The 17,682-nt window shown below is 35.3% G+C and overlaps 1 protein-coding gene across 1 annotated transcript in view; it reads right to left on the bottom strand.

Moving 5' to 3' along the window:
* ADAMTS19 (ADAM metallopeptidase with thrombospondin type 1 motif 19) overlaps positions 1 to 17,682 on the bottom strand; it is a 282,978-nt gene that overhangs the window by 213,808 nt on the left and 51,488 nt on the right. Inside the window, exons 3-6 of the mRNA XM_007459995.1 lie at positions 10,510 to 10,675; positions 3,565 to 3,737; positions 1,882 to 1,965; positions 1,049 to 1,206 (exon numbers count right to left, since the gene is read on the bottom strand). Of these exons, the coding sequence (XP_007460057.1) occupies positions 1,049 to 1,206; positions 1,882 to 1,965; positions 3,565 to 3,737; positions 10,510 to 10,675 (581 nt within the window). The remainder of the gene's footprint in view (positions 1 to 1,048; positions 1,207 to 1,881; positions 1,966 to 3,564; positions 3,738 to 10,509; positions 10,676 to 17,682) is intronic.

The following is a 17,682-nucleotide window of genomic DNA, read 5'->3' as shown; positions in this document are numbered from 1 at the left end:
CTTGCAGCAGGACCACTGTGCTCTACCTAGATTCCAGCTTGCTGTACCAGTCAAAACATTGTCCCCAGGCAAAAAGTTGGCTTGGCTGTGGGGCTTACTTAGGAAATTTTCTTTCTTTCAGAGACTGCACTGCTCATTCTCCAGTAACTGCAAGTAGTTGCTTCATAAATGTTTTCCAGTTTTATGGTTGTTTATTGCAGAGGTCCAGTATCAGGTACACCTACAAAGCTGGAAATGGAAGTCCAGTTGTGTTCTTGCATAGAGATTATTTCATCTTTATGAATCATTTATAAGTAGAATAGTTTTTATACAATTCAGCAATAAGAAGCTATCACAAATTCAATAGACTCATTACAGAAAATCATGTTTAAATGTCACTGTGTATTCTGAGATGTGAAATGTCAATATTATTGATACTAAAATTATATTGCTAGTTAACAATGAACTACCATTCATTTTTACTAGCTCTAACAAGACAAACTTGTAAATAATTATTCATACAGAGTGCTCATAGAGAGTTAATTGTTGCTCATCATTTCACCTTCTTATATTTATACTCAGTGCTGCAATACAAATGTTTGAGTAGTACGGACACTCACAATACAGCTCAAAACTGATTACCTAGAGACTTAATTGAAACTTTTTTCTCAGATGGAACCAGAAAGTCTATCAATTGCTCAATTTAACATACTGGATACTTTATACGGTGATGACTGAAAAACATACCACGTAGGTTCATAAGTTCAAAGTTCCACCAAAATTCACCAGCGTTTTCACTTATCATCATCATTGGCTACGTCTTCACATCAAAAATTGAGGTTAATTTTTTTTTGAAATTAATTAACTAAATGTTTAGTCAATATACCAGCCAATATGTGGCTGTTCAGAACACAGTTATTATGAATTGAGGGAAATGACTAACAGCATTATGCCAAAAGTTTTCTGGAACAGAAAATCTGGAATAAAAGCATTCTATGAAGGGATTAATAGGATTAACAGCATGGCCATCAAATTAAGAATGTCATTTAATTGGCTTTGGAAAATTTACCTTGTTATAAGTATAGCTGCATCCACTGAAGTCGTGTCCTCTCCCCAGCTTGTTGACATCTCTAAATGTATATCATTCTTTTTGCCAAATTCTTCATGTTGCCACTTACAGAAGCTCTCTAGCATTTTCTCTCCATGATGCCCAATATATAGATCTGCCTGCAAAAGAAGAGATTTCACTTCAAGGCAAATTATTCTCAGATATACAAAAAACTAAAAGCTGAGGGGACTTGTTGAATTACTAAAGCAGACTGCTGACCATAACATTAATTAGAACCTGGAAGACATTCAGGATTAATTTTGCCTGAGCTAAAAATCTTAAAACTTTGTGAAGGTACAGTAATTACAAAATCTGTTTAATGTTATTCTGAAGAAGAAGAGAGGTGCAATGGAATATTAAGAATGTGGAACTTTTAGACTTAAATCACTCATTATTTTTACAATTTAAGAACAAAGGTTTTCCAAAGTACCAGATAAGCAAGCATGCTAAAAAGATGCCACAGAATAGTCTCTGTTTAAATTGAATTACAGATAAAGCCCATGCTTAAATAAGAAAATAAAACTGTCATTAAAAATGATTTTTTAAAATTGCATTTGGCAAAGTTAAGGTTTGTTGTCAGGATCCTTGGAAACTAAAAACATTCCAATTTTGGAATATAACTGAGGTATTAACTAAGACTAACGGCCAGTTTTATGTATACTTTAAGTGACTCACTGTATACTTCTGGATTGCAAGTCAATAAAAGGTAAATCCCTAACATTCCCTTTACTTAAAAGTACCTGAACATAACTTCTCACCCACTTAATTGAACGAAAAACTCAAGACTTTCTTACTGGAGTTTCATGGAGCAGAATAAGCTTTATCACACGAAGATTGACCTGCACACCAAGACTCTTGTGTTGGAAAAGGTTAAAAACCTAAAAACAAATAAAAATAAAAATCCTAAAATAAAACTGAAAAACATCTTAATTTTTCTTAAAGCCCATACATGGGAGAAGTCTCAATTCAGTTGAGCAATTTTATATATTACAAAATTTTTAATTATCTTAAAATTAGCTTAATAAGCAATAATTAATTCATTTTAGATACCAAGAAATTTAGACCTAGTATTCTTCTATACTCACTGCTGCCTTGATAATCTAGGCATTTCAATGGGGTGCGGAGGGAACGTTGGGCTTTTCACGATACTGAAGAGAAAAATTTTAGTAACTAAACCCTAGAAATTTTCTTAAGACCACAAAATGCCAGTGTCCTTTCTTCTGAGAAAATGTCCTGAAAATTCAGCCTGCTTTACGCTGCCTCCCAATTTATTCCTTAGAGTTTTTTTCTCCCCAAGGCTAACTGCCAAATAGGAACAGGGTTTTTTCAAAGCTCTTCCCTTCAAGGCTGTCCATGAAGACAAGGCCATAGTTGCTTAACGGTTTCAGGTCATCATTATAACTGATTTTCCCAAAACATGGTATGTGTAACAATGCTGGAAAGGAAGGCAAATTTTTTATGTGGTACCTTGATTTTTTTTGGTAAAACTGAGTATTTAATTTATAATAGAAAATTAAAATTGGCACACCAAACCCACGCTTTCAGAGATAGTACTATTTAAAAGAGACTGAGGTTGGTAGGCTATGCCTGTCTACCCTTTACAGAATGCTGGTTGAGTGGTCAGCAGTTAGCTGAACACAGACAGAAATGACTGAAGTGTGGGAAAATATGTTCACTGAAAAAAAAACATGCCAGATGATAGCAAAAAATAGTAAAAACAGTAATTTTATATAACAAATTTATCCTTGAATTAGTGGTTCTCACCTTGCTTAATATGGCAACTGAAGTTATAAATGGACATTTGCCTTTGGCTATGTTTATTCTCCCCTAAGAACCACTCTTCACGACAACCTTCTAATTCTGCCTTGAAGGAAGTTTACCCAACAGGGTATGCAATTAAGTCAAAGGATTCATGTGGTAGTAAGCACCCATAAGATCCTAGGTACAAGTTAGATTTCTACAGTCCAGAAGCTATCAACCAAAGTTAGCTACATGTGATTCAGCTAATAACTATTAGCTATTAGGTCTTACTCATCAACTAGTTTTATATCTGACATGCAGTTTTACATACCTATATAAGCACTCAGTGGATTACCAACCTCCATTTTTGTTCCACCTCATAATCTATAGTACTTTGGGTGGGGCCATGCATATAAACAAATGTAACATTTCTGCTATTGCAACAAATGGCCTTTTATAAAAAAGAAAGAAGGGCACAAAAAGAGATAAAAGAATAATAGAAAAAAAGTTTTGCCACATCAAATTAACAATAAGGATTTTTTACTAGAGGATGTGAATTATTTTGAGATCTCTTTTGAGATGGATCAATTTGGTAGACCTAAAGTATTTTTTTTACTGATGTCAATAAAAGAAAGGAATAGTAATGAGTTAATTTTTAAAGAACTTCATTATACTCACACATTTCTTCCTTAGAGTTTTCTTGAAAAAATTCCAAGCGCACTTTAAAGTTTGCCTACCATATTTAAGATGGTTAGAATGAATCTCCTGGCTGCATCTGCTCCATGATAGGAAACCATTGCTGGGTCTGCAACCACTACAGTCTCTATGTTGTATTCTTGAGGTAATTTGTATGAATATCGTTTCCCTCTTCCACTTTCTGTTATTGTTTTAGATCTAGTTCTTCCTTTATCTGCAACACAGAAATGAATTTTTCAAATGTGCCTCTATCTTAGCAAAGTGAATAAAAAACTTGCATTTCTTCAATAATTAAAAAGAAAGCTTAACGAATACCAACATGTGCTGATGATATAATGGCGAGCAAGACCAAATAAGTTCCCCGCATATAGGAAATCTAAATGATCATTTGGCTTTGGAACATGACTTTGGAATCAGACAGACTGGACTTCTACCATTTATTAACTCTGCCACTTGGGAAACTAACATCAATCAGTCAGCCTTAGTTTCCTCATCTGTAAAATGAATAACAATATCACCTGCTTTCTAGAGTTGTGGGTGGCTTATAATAAGATCACATTTGTAAAATTTTTAGCACAGAGATTCATATAAATAAAATAATTCCATGTATAAAAGACACCATGATTTTCATTTTGAAATCAGTGACAAAATAAAGGTCTACTTGCCAGAAGTGCCTGAAGTGACTGACCCATACATTCTAATGTCAGGCAGGTGCCCCTATTTACTCAAACTATACATGGGTTACACAGGAATTGGTTCTGCCTTCCGTCAGGATCATATAGAACTTATGACCTCAGGGTACCAGATTCCTCAAAGAGGGTCAAATAAAAGCAGTAACCACAAATAAACATATTTATAAATTTAACTACATAAAAATGTAAAATTTCTGTTTATGAAAATATGCCACTATCAGAATGAAAAGCATGCAACCAAGTGGGGGAAGATATTTACAGTACTTTTCCTTAATAAAGTAATAAAAAGCTACTCTAAATCAATGACAGATAACCCAGTTGAAAAACTGGCCACAAATCTGAAGAGCCATTTCAGGAGATCCAAATGGCTAATTAGCATATGAGAAGGTGCTCAATCGCATTAGTCTTGAGAGAAATGCAAATTAACCGCAGTAAGTTAAATAAATTAAAATCCCCAGAATGGCTAAGCTAGAGATGATTAGTGCCTAGGAGTGGGCACAAGGGGGACATCTACGGTGCTGATATTTTCTATATTCTGATCTGAGTCATACCTACATGGTTATGTTCATTTTAGGAAAATTCAGCAGTTGGACACATCATTTGTGCAACTTCCTGTATTCATGTGGTACCTTAATAACGAATTTATGATTTTAACAGCTTTATTGAGGGGTAATTTGCATGCCATAACATGTAGCCATTTAAATGTACAATTCAATTATCCTTGACAAGTTTTTACAATTGTGCAATGATCTCCACAATCCATTGTTACATTAGCTATCACCTGTTCCTCTCCTTGCCATTTACCAAAATTCTGTTGATGTCACTAAATAGCTGTTATCTTCTTTCCCAAACTTGCATTTGTTGGCCGACATCTTCTATATTTTTGTATTCTAATTTTAGTGGAGTCCCCAGAAGTAAACATGTGTGTTTAGTGGAATCCCATGGATATAAAAATGTGTGTCCAGTTAGTCCCGTTTCCATGAACATGTCTCTGTTCTGAATTTGTATGTATGCTCATAGTTCCAGTCCATCATCTTGGTTTCTGATAAATTCCCTTTTTTGAGTCTTGTTCCAGGTACTTTAACTTTGATGTCAATTCTATTCTATTCTATTCTATCCTATCCTACTACCTATTCCACCTTACTTGCCTTCTAACACCCTTTCATGATGCCAGGATTAGTTTATCTCGTCTATTCTTGAACAACTGGGTCCCTTCTATTACTAACTTCTAGGTCCAACTGAGTTAGCTCTGAGCTCTAACATGAAGTAGATCCTGCGACGACTGCTGGAAACTTCATTGTTCTCAGATATCTCCATAAATTACGGTTTCTCATTTTTTGGCACAGGGACACAGACTAAAAATCTATTTAACAAACAAAGTTTTATCCAAATGTCAAGTAGAGTCAGTTAACTAAGTTAACGAAAGTGTTACAAAAATAAATGCAAAGACTCCTTATTTAACAACAATAAACATTGTATTGATATTATGAAACAAGAAAATGCAAAAGGACAAAAGCAACAGTAGCCATCTGCAACAGAATCACTATAGTTAAAAGTAAATTTTATGAATCCATATGTAGTACCAGCAGTTAATACCAAAGACCTTCATAAAGGACAGAATAAGAAATTGGTTTTATTAGTATCTTAAGACCTACAACAGTTAGGAATAAATTTTGTAGTTTTTCTAATGGTAATCACAATCCTACTTACGGTTATATATTTGTATACTGTCATATAAACTTATAATATTTAGTAGGAAACATTCCTACAGGTATACGAAAAGGCTCATCTTGGCAGGGTCAACACCTAATAAAACTGATTATGGGGAAAGATAGATAGATAGATACAGAGACACTCAGACACACAGATTTGGCAGCTCTCCTAGATGGCTACATCACTGATCTGTGTAAAAATCACACAGTGGTAGGAGTAGAAAGGATGAGATGATAGGCAACATATTAGAAAGCAGACATCACCCTCAGCAAAATTAATCAGACTACAAAGAGGAAAAGGGAGGTGGTTAGAATTACTCTTTCTTGCTGCTGTTGTTTACTTGTGTGTGGGGTGTTTAGTGTTTATTTTCGAGTGACTAGGTAGATAGTGGGAAATACCAGCAGAGCAGTTTGGGAGGAAAGATGATGGGTTCGGCCATAGATTTATTAAGTCTGAACACTGACAGTCAGGAGAGAGGTTAAAATGGAGATAGAGTTTGGAACTAAACAATGTGTAAGTGAAGTTGAACCCATGGATTTGGATTCTATCACCCCAGGGAAGCATGTGGCATGAGAAGTAGAAGGAAAAGGAGTAAGTCCTGGGAAATGCCTACAGTTAGGGGGTGCACATATGGAAGAAGACATGCCCATGGAGGAGACAGAAACATAAGAAAAATAAAAGGAGAGATAATATGAAACTGAGGGGATAATTATAAAATGCGGGGTTTTTTGACCATATCAAGAGTGATAAAGAGACCATGTAAGGGAGAGAAAGAAAAGTTTGCTACCTTTATTGCCCCAGCTAATGATAGCTGTGATGGCCCCAGACTGTCAGTGTGCTACATCCTTATTTGCACGTTATATTTAAACAGGCTATTTGGAACATTCTAGGTTTCTTAAGAATCCCAATACCATGATTCTATGACTCCATTATATAAGGTAGCCATTGTGTGTGAAAATCATGCATATTGAAGTTATCTTTTCATTAAGTTGCTTCCTGTGATGTCTTCATTGTCTACATCAACCACGATGAGCTCATTCTTCATCTCAATCCTGAGACCATTTTCTACCCAGATGCATGTATAAAAACAATACAGTCGATACACACGCTTTCAGTTAAAAGATCTTTAAATGTGTATTCACGAGTGCTCACTATGTGTTCCCCATAATACCCTCCACATACTGACAATCATCTCCACAACCGTTATGGTTGGCATATGGAAACTATTTCAGTAGTGGTTGGGTTAAGTTAGCTCTTAGAATAGAGATGATCTCTATATCCTGCTCAAATAGACAGGCCTTCTTCAATTCTATAAATCTCGTTCTTGTTCACACAGAGTAGCAGACATACTCACAAGCTTATACTAAATGTTAAGGAATATCTATTGATTGATAATGTCACTTGCCTGCTTACAGTCTTCAAAGACCACATTTTGCCTTCCAGATAAATTCCTTATTACCACAGCCCCCAAGTCCCCTCATTATCTCATCCATGACTGCTTTTCGAGGCTTGCATCTCATGTCCACACTGTAGACACTGGATGCTTTCCCCTGCCTTTATACTTTTGTATTTATTGTTCCTTCTGCCTAAAATGCTCTTTCTCTAACAAAGTCCATTAAATTTTCACACATGTTTTCCATTTTCACACATAATCTCATTTAATTTGAACAACTTCCCTGAAGTTTGGGTACCACTACACCCATTCTGTATATTGTAAATGGAGCTTTGGAGAGATCAAGGAAGTTTTCCAAAGTCACACAGGTAGGAAGCAGCAGCATAAGGATGTGAACACATGCAGTCTGACCCCAAAGTCCATTTTCTTAACCTGCACACTCTGTTCCCTTTCCTCCCTATAGTCTGGATATGTTTTACTTGATCTTTGAGGCTCAATCCACCCCCCACCACCAAATAACAGAAGCTTAGAATCTTGGGTACTGAGTCTGTCATAGTTCTTATTATAGACAGTATAATTACTCATTTATCGGTTTGTCTAAAATAATACATTAGTCAGCTCTTGAGAATAAGAGCTGTGTCATTTAGCTCTGTATCCCTGTGAGGTGACTGGTCCTGCTTATGTTGCAAATAACGAATTTAAGGTTGAGCTTCCCTGGTGGCACAGTGGTTGAGAGTCTGCCTGCCGATGCAGGGGACGCGGGTTCGTGCCCCGGTCCGGGAAGATCGCACATGCTGCAGAGTGGCTGGGCCCGTGAGCCATGGCCGCTGAGCCTGCGCTCCGCAACAGGAGAGGCCACACCAGTGAGAGGCCCGTGTAACGCAAAAAAAGAAACCCCCCAAAAAACACAAAAACTAAGCAGGAGGAAGAACCCTCCTGTGAGCATATTTTAAAAAGACATTAAAATTCAAATATAATAATTTATGATGATAATATGCTAGGAATTCCTTTGCAGTCAATTAAGAAAAAAAAAAAAAAAAAAAAAAAAAAAAGAATTTAAGGTTCAAAAGTTCAAGGGAAGTGAAGAAGAGTACCTAGCTGGAGTGAGACTGAAGCTAGGACTTGAATCCAGGGCCTCTGACTCTCAACCTCCTGTGCCTTTCTTTAGTCTATGTTATCTGTTAATAAAAGAACATAACAAAGTCATCCTAAACTATGAAGTGCCTGTTTAGAAAAAATATTTACGTAATCAATACATACAAACACAATACACTTAAGACATTAACATGATGAAGGGGAATAGGGCAAAGACCAAGTTGAATACAAATACGCTTTATGATTCCATTGTGAAAAGGCAATTACTGCAACATTATCCAAATCTGAATCATGTTTTTAATATGTTGATATATCAGCTTGAAGTAAGAAGGGAAGAACTGCAATTAGACTTATGCTGATAAGTAAATGAACATTTTATTTCATGGATTGCTAATTTTAAAATGATTTTTAAATTTCTAGACCCTTAAAAAGCATGGAAAATAGTTAAGTTCAGTAAAGCATCCAACTGACGATAGCTTAGCACTCCTTCTATGCAAGTGCTTGATCCAAACAGGTCAATTAAGATATAACAGTCATGCCTTAAAAAAATTTAGGAAGCTTATGAACAATGTCTGTGAAATATGAACTGTGTATTTATGCTTTATAAACCTATCAAAACTAAGAATTTTCTAGAAACGTTTCCTCTGTGCATAATGGCACACAAAGCCTGTTTTATGTCATCCGTACACATGAGTAATTAGAATAGCTGGAAGTCACTATGATTCGAAAGTTGCATAGTGCAGATTTTCAGTATAACTCATACAAGGCAATCTCCTTAAATGAACTAAATCCAAGTTGTTGCTGTTATCATTTCACGATATAAAAACCTTTCTTTTGCTTGTTCATACTATGACTTTTGTTCAGCTGTTTTTTATCTCCATTGTGTCTACAGTTCTTAGAACAGAGAAGAGGGATGTGTCTTATTTAAATTGACCGAGAAACATATTGAAATTCTTTCTGAATTTGAACATACTAGACAATTGATGATATGAACATGCTATGGCCTCTGCAAATGTTACTTATTATCACAATTTATATACCTAAATCAGCCTCAGATACCATAACCAATGTTAGAATTGCTATCTTGGCACTAACTACACGAACACCTAATTTTAAATCTCCAAGTCAAATTTTAAAGTCTTTACACTAAAAATTCTTCAATAAATTCACATTTCCTCAGATACTACAGGGAAATATTTCTCATATCAGTGAATATTCACTGAGATGTCTGGATTAGATGTCCAAATATTTTTCCTAGGGAAACCACTGAATGCTGACTATGACTTTCAGGTCCTACTTATTTAATAGAAATCATTCATTTTCCTTATCCTTCTTGCTAATGCCACAGATCTCTGCCAAAGGAAGTAATAAGGAAGTGTACAAAACAGTCACCCCATTTTACTTCTGTGAAAAATTGGCAGACAAACAGAGACCAAGATTTGATGGTTGGGAATGTTTATGAGCCACTGAAACTTCCAGATTTAAAGTATTCTGATACTGAGAATAAAATTCAAAGAAGTAAATCCTGACTCTTCTTCCTATTCCTCTGCTAATTTTAACCTTCAAGATGATTTTTACTTGAGTCAAATAGAAAAAGAAGAAAAAGTAGAAGCTGCTTCTGGTCAAAGTAAAGAGATATCTATGATGTTCTCAGGGAGGTAGACTGAAATAAGACCATGAGCTCACAGTATTCAGTTTCAGGAAATCTGCAATTCTCTCGGTGTCATTTCTATTCCAGTGAGGGGAACAGTATCCCATGAGTATCCCTCTTGAGGGATATAGAGCATGTAATATATTAATATCTGAAGTCCTTTTGTGTTTCTATTTTTTGATATTAAAATGTACTATTTCATAGAAAACTAAAAGATAAGTCTAAAAAAGATAAGTAATTGTCATTAACCAAGAGAGATTCCACATTAAAAAAGATAAAGCTGGTGGATGGATGGATAGACAGAAAGACAGAGAGGGAGGGAGGGAGGGAGGGAGGGGTGGGAAAGGGAGGAGGGAAGAGAGGGAGGGAGGGAAGGGGGATTTATTAAAGGATTCATCTCACATTGCATATTTAGTTAAACCCTTTTAGGAGAAGGCATTACCTGGAATGACACCACAGTAATGACCGTGAGGAGCTGACTTCTCTGTGGCTTTTTCCTCCATTGACCTTTTCTGCCTATATACACGGTGTGGGTGACCCGTTATGGCCATTGTATCATTGAGTGGCTCAATAAATATGAAGTCCTCATTGAGCTGTATGAATCCCATCTGGAATATATAACATAGAAAGATACGTATGAAATATCATTCGAATAAGTTACTTTCTGGGTTCTCCCACTCACATCCACTCTGTTTTCTTCCACGTATGTGCATACATTTTTCTAGTGAAGCTATGTTAGCAACCCCACTAATAAGGTAACTATCTTCCCATTTTACTACTTCATCTTTAGGTACTTTATTGCACTATAGCATAAACTTCATTTAGTTATAGCCTTCGCCTGTGTGGGTGGGAGGCTAGATGCCAGCAACAGATGCACAGTAAAAATTCTGGAATGTTAAAGGCTCACTTTGGGAGACCCATGGGGTCACTTATATGTACAGCATGTACAGAAGAGCAATATAGTTTTTAATTGCATACACAGGATAGTACCACATTTTGACAATCATTATTTAATAAAATAATTCATGTAACATACCACGGTAAATGTAGGGCACATAACATTAAAGTTATTATATAAAATACTCTTAAGCCTTCTACTAAACATTTTTGAAAACCCTTGAACAATAAATTACAGAAAAAATGAAGCATCATTTACATAAACAAGTTTCATTTCATACCATGCCGTATTTTAAAGTTAGCCAGTTGTGGACAGAGGGCTAAAAACTGTGAAATGTGATTATGATCAGCAAAAAGAACTTATAACAAGTAGGTATTCTTTTATTATATTGAGGCTAAGCCTAGTCATTTCTTCCCTTCCTTTTTTAGAATATAAATTTGAATTATAACTAGGAAAATATTTTACATGGAAGAATATATAACTTGATCTTTCCAATTTTTATTGTTTTACTCTACTGCAATATATATATAATATATATTTGATTTATATTGTTAACTTTACTCTACTGCAATATATATATAATATATATTTGATTTATATTGTTAACTCTTTAGCAAACATTTTTTAAGAAATAATTCCCTAGAACCTGCATTATTCACACCCAATATGCTAATATGAAAGTTATCAAATACTGTTTTGCATTAACTTTATAAAAATCATATACAGTTCATTTTAATTTGATGCACATATAATTAGCATAGTAATATAATTATGTCTTCAGATACAGTAATTGTTCCAAACTGAATATATTTTTAAAACTAGGCTAAGAAAAACTTTTCCGTAGAAGAGGTCTTTTTGTTTTGTTTTAATTACTAAAGTGTATTGCATCTTCTATATGGAAAGACCAGGTGATTGCCAATATGTTGATTTTACTCTGTACATTTTACTCTATATATCAGAATAAAGATAGAAGATACCTGAAGAATAGGTATCTTCATTATAAGATAACTAAAGAATAAATCTAAAAATCCTCATCAACTTCATTTTATTGAAGTTCTTATATCACTAATAAAATTCTCAAGTACTAGGATGACAGCTCCACCACCTAGACTTGTCCCCTTCCCCTCTCTCTCTTCCTGCCTTTTCCTGTCTCTTTCCCAGTTTCTCCCTCTCCCTCTCTTGTTCACACATACACGTGCACACATATATCATTTGTGGGTGGGGATAATGCAAAAAAAAAGATTTACTCTAATGATTCTTTCAAAATATCAGGCAAGTATATATTTGGACCATTTCTGTGTAATTTTAATATGACTTTCAATGAGTTCTTTTATTTTCCATACAAGTTTTCATTCTCTCAAATATGAAATCAGCTTGAATTTTAAAGTAATTACATGAAACACAAAATTTTTCCCTAGAGCCTAATTTGATGGGAATAAAAGAGAGTATCAAATATTTTAAAATTTAAGTAATAATTATTAAAGATGTAGTACATCTACACATGGATTGATAAGCAGTGTCCTATTATCATTGATCCAGATTGTGAAAATACAGAAGTGTTTCTCTTGTCTTATATGTAAATATGATTCTGAGGTTCAGTCAGCATTCAAGGCCACTAATAAAACTGACAGTGTGACTGATGACTAAGATAATAATTGTTAGGATGCTCAGTTTCCCTAAATCATAAATTTGCAATCTGATATATTCTTTCAACAGGTTATAAGCATGGTAAGATTTATAACCATAAACCCTATAAAATTTAATTGCATACTATCATATAAAATTTAATGACCTCAAGAACAGATTCTGGATTTAAGATTATTTAGGTTCATAACTTACTACTAGCATGTAACTATGAGAAAGTTACAGCATCTTTATACAACAGCTTCATAGCGTTGTTTGGATTATTTTTTAAAAGCATTTTTTAAGCACATGTAATGCTCCTGTCATAGAATCTGATACTGAGTAACCTGCTCAATAAATGTTCATTATAATTTTTATTTTATTAATAAGGATAATCATAATAAATATAAGCAGCCAAACATTTGAGATTGGACTGAAGAGCTCAGAGAGTCCAAAGAATTAAAATTTATTTGTCTTTGTATCCCCACACTAGCAATATTAAATACTGTCTCAAATAAATGTGGTCTTTTTTTTAGTTACAATTTGGAAACCTCTTCATAACACAGCATTCTCTGTTATGTTAGGATTTTATCTATACACATTTTTAAAAACAAGGTCACTTTTAAAAAGAAAAAACGTTTGAATAATTATAAATGATGACTCATTCATTCAACACATATTTACTGTCTGACCACAGTGTGCCAGACTCATTTCACTCTAGGGCATATTTAGCATCAAGTGTTCAGGTTCTCTACAGGGAAGGGTTTTCTATCTGAGACCAGAATACTATCTAAGAGCAGAGGAAGTGCTCTAGCTTGGGTTGGTATCTTTCAAGCAGAATTGCAGGAAATTATGAAGTTTTCTGTGCCCCCACAAAGGGCTCACCTATTCCACTAACAAAATGGATTGTTTTATCTGTGCTATGAATTTACAAGCCATGGAAGAACACAAATTCACATCAACCCCTCTTTAAAAGTCCTCCTGTGTTTGACAATCCACAATTAGGCAGCATGCACTTTAGTGCAAATATTGTCCTTTCAATTTTAGAAGGGAAGAAAATTAATTGTGTATTGACATGGCACAATACAGTCTCTAACATAAATGCAAACTATATAAGAATTTCCTCCCAGATTGCCCTTTTTAGATTTTTCAAAATGATTTTAACAATTTTGAGATATTTCATGCAAACATTTGGAAATGAAATTAAAAGTTGTTCCCTGCCTTGTTCCAGTCATCATGTACCTTTTCCCATACAATGGCATCTGTTCTATTATCACTGAATCTTATTCTGTGATTTGACAATTTAGCAAACGTTTCAGTATTTTGCAAATCTACCACTGCTTATGTGAAAATACATTACCAGCCATTTCTTGTCTTACTGGTTCTGACATTTTACTTTCTTCATTTAGATGCCCCTGTGCTTTTTAAAACAACCATTAACACTGACCTCCATGAAGGTATACTGACACTGCCATCAACTTCTAATTACAATATGAAATTTGATTTGGCCAATGTGCATAGATTTTTATACACCGTTGCTTCAATTCACCAAATACAAATGTTTCATTTCTTCAAATTCAAATTAACTATGTCTACTAAAGAGATGGACAGAGTCTAATATCCTAACGTATATGTCGCAAGCATAAATTAAAAATGACTACAAAAAATTAGAAAGCAACCTGGCACCCTCCAGTCTTGCTTCCATTCCTATTAACTCCTTCAGTTCCCCTGCCTCACTTCCTATTCACTTAAGGAACTGGAGCACTACTATAACTACTACCTCGTTTTCTTTACATTCCTCTATGTTCCTTTCTGGAAATTTTCTTTATTTTCCAGAACCTCAGTTTTCTACGTAAACTTTGCGTGGACTAGCTGAAGGTATATATCTGAGGCTCAAACTGCACATGGTGAGGGTCTTTAATAATATCCTATTTTAAAAAATATATAGCATATCACAAGAAGTAAATACCATTAGTGTGTGGTAGATCATTATCATTTCAGGCTGTTAAGAAGACTGGAGGGATAACAGAATTTGGATAAAACTAGGGGAAAGTTGCTCCTTATGAGAGGGTAAAGGGCAAAGAGGACGTGGAATCTAGGAAATAGTCTAAGAAGACGCCTGGCTTGAGTAGAGAAAAATAGGAAAATGTAGCCAAAAAATAAGATGAACCAATATAATTGAAAGCATTAAATGACAAAGTTCTTGACAGGAAAAGGAAAATCAATGTCCTGAGGGTCTGAAGATGTTTAGCCCATTGTCCGACTATAAAGTATATTAGAGAATCTCTTGAGATAGAAGCATAAGTGTTTGACTTCCAAAAAGCAGTAACAGAAGTTGCTGAAAGGATCTGGCATCAGTATACTGCTTGTAAAATATTTTATACAAATGTCTCATACTCTACATGATGTGTACTTCACACATGTTAAGTATGACTATTTTTGAAAAAATTCTCTTGTATGGTAATGCTATAGTATACATCTCATTAAGTATATAGTTTAAAACGTAAGCATAGTATAGGGATTGACATAAATTACAATAGTATAAATTTATTTTATGCTTTATTCAAATAAAACATCATTTTCAATATTCCTGTAAATGGGAGTGGTTTTTCATGCCTTTGCATATTCTGTACATACACATAAATCTGCAGGAAAACACACTTCTGATGCCGTATCTATCCTATTACCATATCATTAAACTTCACATATAACCACCACAGACAAATTTTATTGTGTGAACAAACTTTATACTTTATCAATTTCAGAATAACTTTTAGTTGCACGGTCACATCTTGATACGCTGCACATCCTGTTTTCTCTTTCCAGAAAGTCACTGTTGGTATGGAGAGTTATTTCTTCAAAATCAAGCCAACCCTAACCTCTCTCCAAAGTAACCCCCGCCTGCTCTATCCACTTCTGTACCTTTTCTGTTCTTTCACTATTAGGGCCCCTGTAAATGTTGCTTGCAGGACCCTCTGATTAGACCATGAGCTATTTCAGGGAATGCTTGGGGTGTAGTGCTCGTCATCATGCCTCAGTGAGCAAGGACCGGTACATAGCAGGTGCTCAGGCAATGCTGTTTTAACTCAATGTATTCTTCCCTTTTGAGATAAAAGAAAATGTATCCATTTGCTGCTCTGAACAACATTCTACCTGTGACTCCATCTGGGGGAAAATTACAATTTGATTTCTTCCTCTGGCATTTCCAGAGTTGCTTTCCCGGTGTGTCCAAGTTTTATCTTTAGGAAAAGTTTTCATGTGACCACACTGTTAACATCATTCCATTTACTTTCCCTGCCAAAGGGGCTTCAAAAAGAATCATGAAATGACAATGGTAGAAGGAAACTTAGAATCATCCGGCCATCTGGAGTTTTAAAATCAAGAAAACCAAGGCTTAGAAATCTTGCATGACTCGCCTAAAATCACACAGAGAGTTCATGGGTATGTCAGGGCTAGAAGCTAAGCCTCCCAGTTGCCAAATTGATATCTGGTTTTAATACATCACTCTAATAAATCTGCTCGCTACCTACCTTCTCCTTACATTTCCACCCACATTCTAGTTTCCCCCACTGAACTGGGAAATTGTCCTGAGGCCACCCACCGTGCCCTTTCCTTTATTCTTCTCCCTCGGGCATTTGACCCCTGACAACTTTCTCTTCCACAAATATTCCATGCCTCTGCGTCTATTGCTCTCTAGCAACTGTTTCTATTTCCTTAAACAGATCCTGTTCCTCACTCCAAAGCAGGTCTCCAGTCAACAATAGTTTCTCTGCATTTATCCCTCCCAAGGGATTTATAACCCCCAACGGAAATGATTCCCAAACCCCCCACACCCAGGCCACTGCTTCCATTGCATGGACATCCCGCCACACTAGCACCTCCTCTCTAAGTCTGTATCTCTATGCATGACCCTTTTCTAGTTACCCAGGCTAAAAAGCTATATAGTCCTTTCCTTTTCCCTCTTCAAACTTATTTTAAAATATTTATAAGAAAACAAGAATAGAAGAAAATAACATGCCTGTATGGCAGACACTGTATATACCTTATTTCATTTAATCAAACAGCCAGCTTGGGATACCTATGTTCATGTCACACGTTTTATAGTTGCAAAACAAGCAAGTTTCAAAAACACTGATCGTGTCCTAAGGTCACAAATCAGTGTGTGGTGAGGACAGGATTCAAACCAAAGGCCGCCTGGCTTGGAGCACATGCTGCCTCTGTGAGGCTATCTGAAAAGGCTAGGCCTGCCACAGGGCTGCTGCTCCAAATAACTCTCATCTTCAAAAACTTCTGCGCTGAGGATCTGACATCAACCACAACACCTCACAGATGGTAGATGTCCAAAATTTGATATCAAGAGCAAGGCCAGGCCCCATCCCTCACAAAGCAGAAAACAAAAGTACCGCATTAGGCTCTGAACTTTATCTTGAGCTGACTGTTTTATGTGATCAGCCTGTGAGCTGCCAAAGGCACACTGGCCTTCTGAGTGTGCCGAGGGTTTCATCTCCAGGCCTTCTTCAATGGTGGAAACCCAATCACTCCCCCATGGCAGATTTGGGAGAACAGTTCAAGGTTTGCATTTTTCTTTCCTTCTTTCTTTCTTTCAATTCTCTCTTCTGTATTTTTTTTTTCTTAAAATTGCTTTCCGATCATAAAATCAGAACTTTTAAATAGCAGAATATTTTAAAAATATAGTTAAAAAAAAGAAACTAGTCATCCCAAATCCCATCATATAGAATTATATATGTATGTATATACATATTTCTTTCTAGTCTACTAACATATACACATAAGTGTCTATGTATCTGTATGTGTGCATGCGTGTACCTATACACATGTATACACATGTCAAAGTTTCATATTCTACTTTATTTTCCCACTTAAGAAAAGCTTAATAACAATTTTGTTTCTTAATAGTATCAAATAATCTTTATAAGTTGGTTTTTAATTGCTGAATAAAAACTTATCTTCTAAATATATCATAATCTTATTAGCTCTTCATTCATGCAACCCTCTACTCAACAAAATGCTTATGAGTATGAACTTTGTACATCCAAAGCTCCGGGTGTAGCAATGAACAAGGCTGAAAAGCCC

Source organism: Lipotes vexillifer, unplaced genomic scaffold (genome assembly GCF_000442215.2).
Source record: "Lipotes vexillifer unplaced genomic scaffold, Lipotes_vexillifer_v1.1 scaffold44, whole genome shotgun sequence".
Classification (NCBI taxonomy): Eukaryota; Metazoa; Chordata; class Mammalia; order Artiodactyla; family Lipotidae; genus Lipotes; species Lipotes vexillifer.
This window is presented reverse-complemented; position numbering and strand designations above follow the sequence as displayed.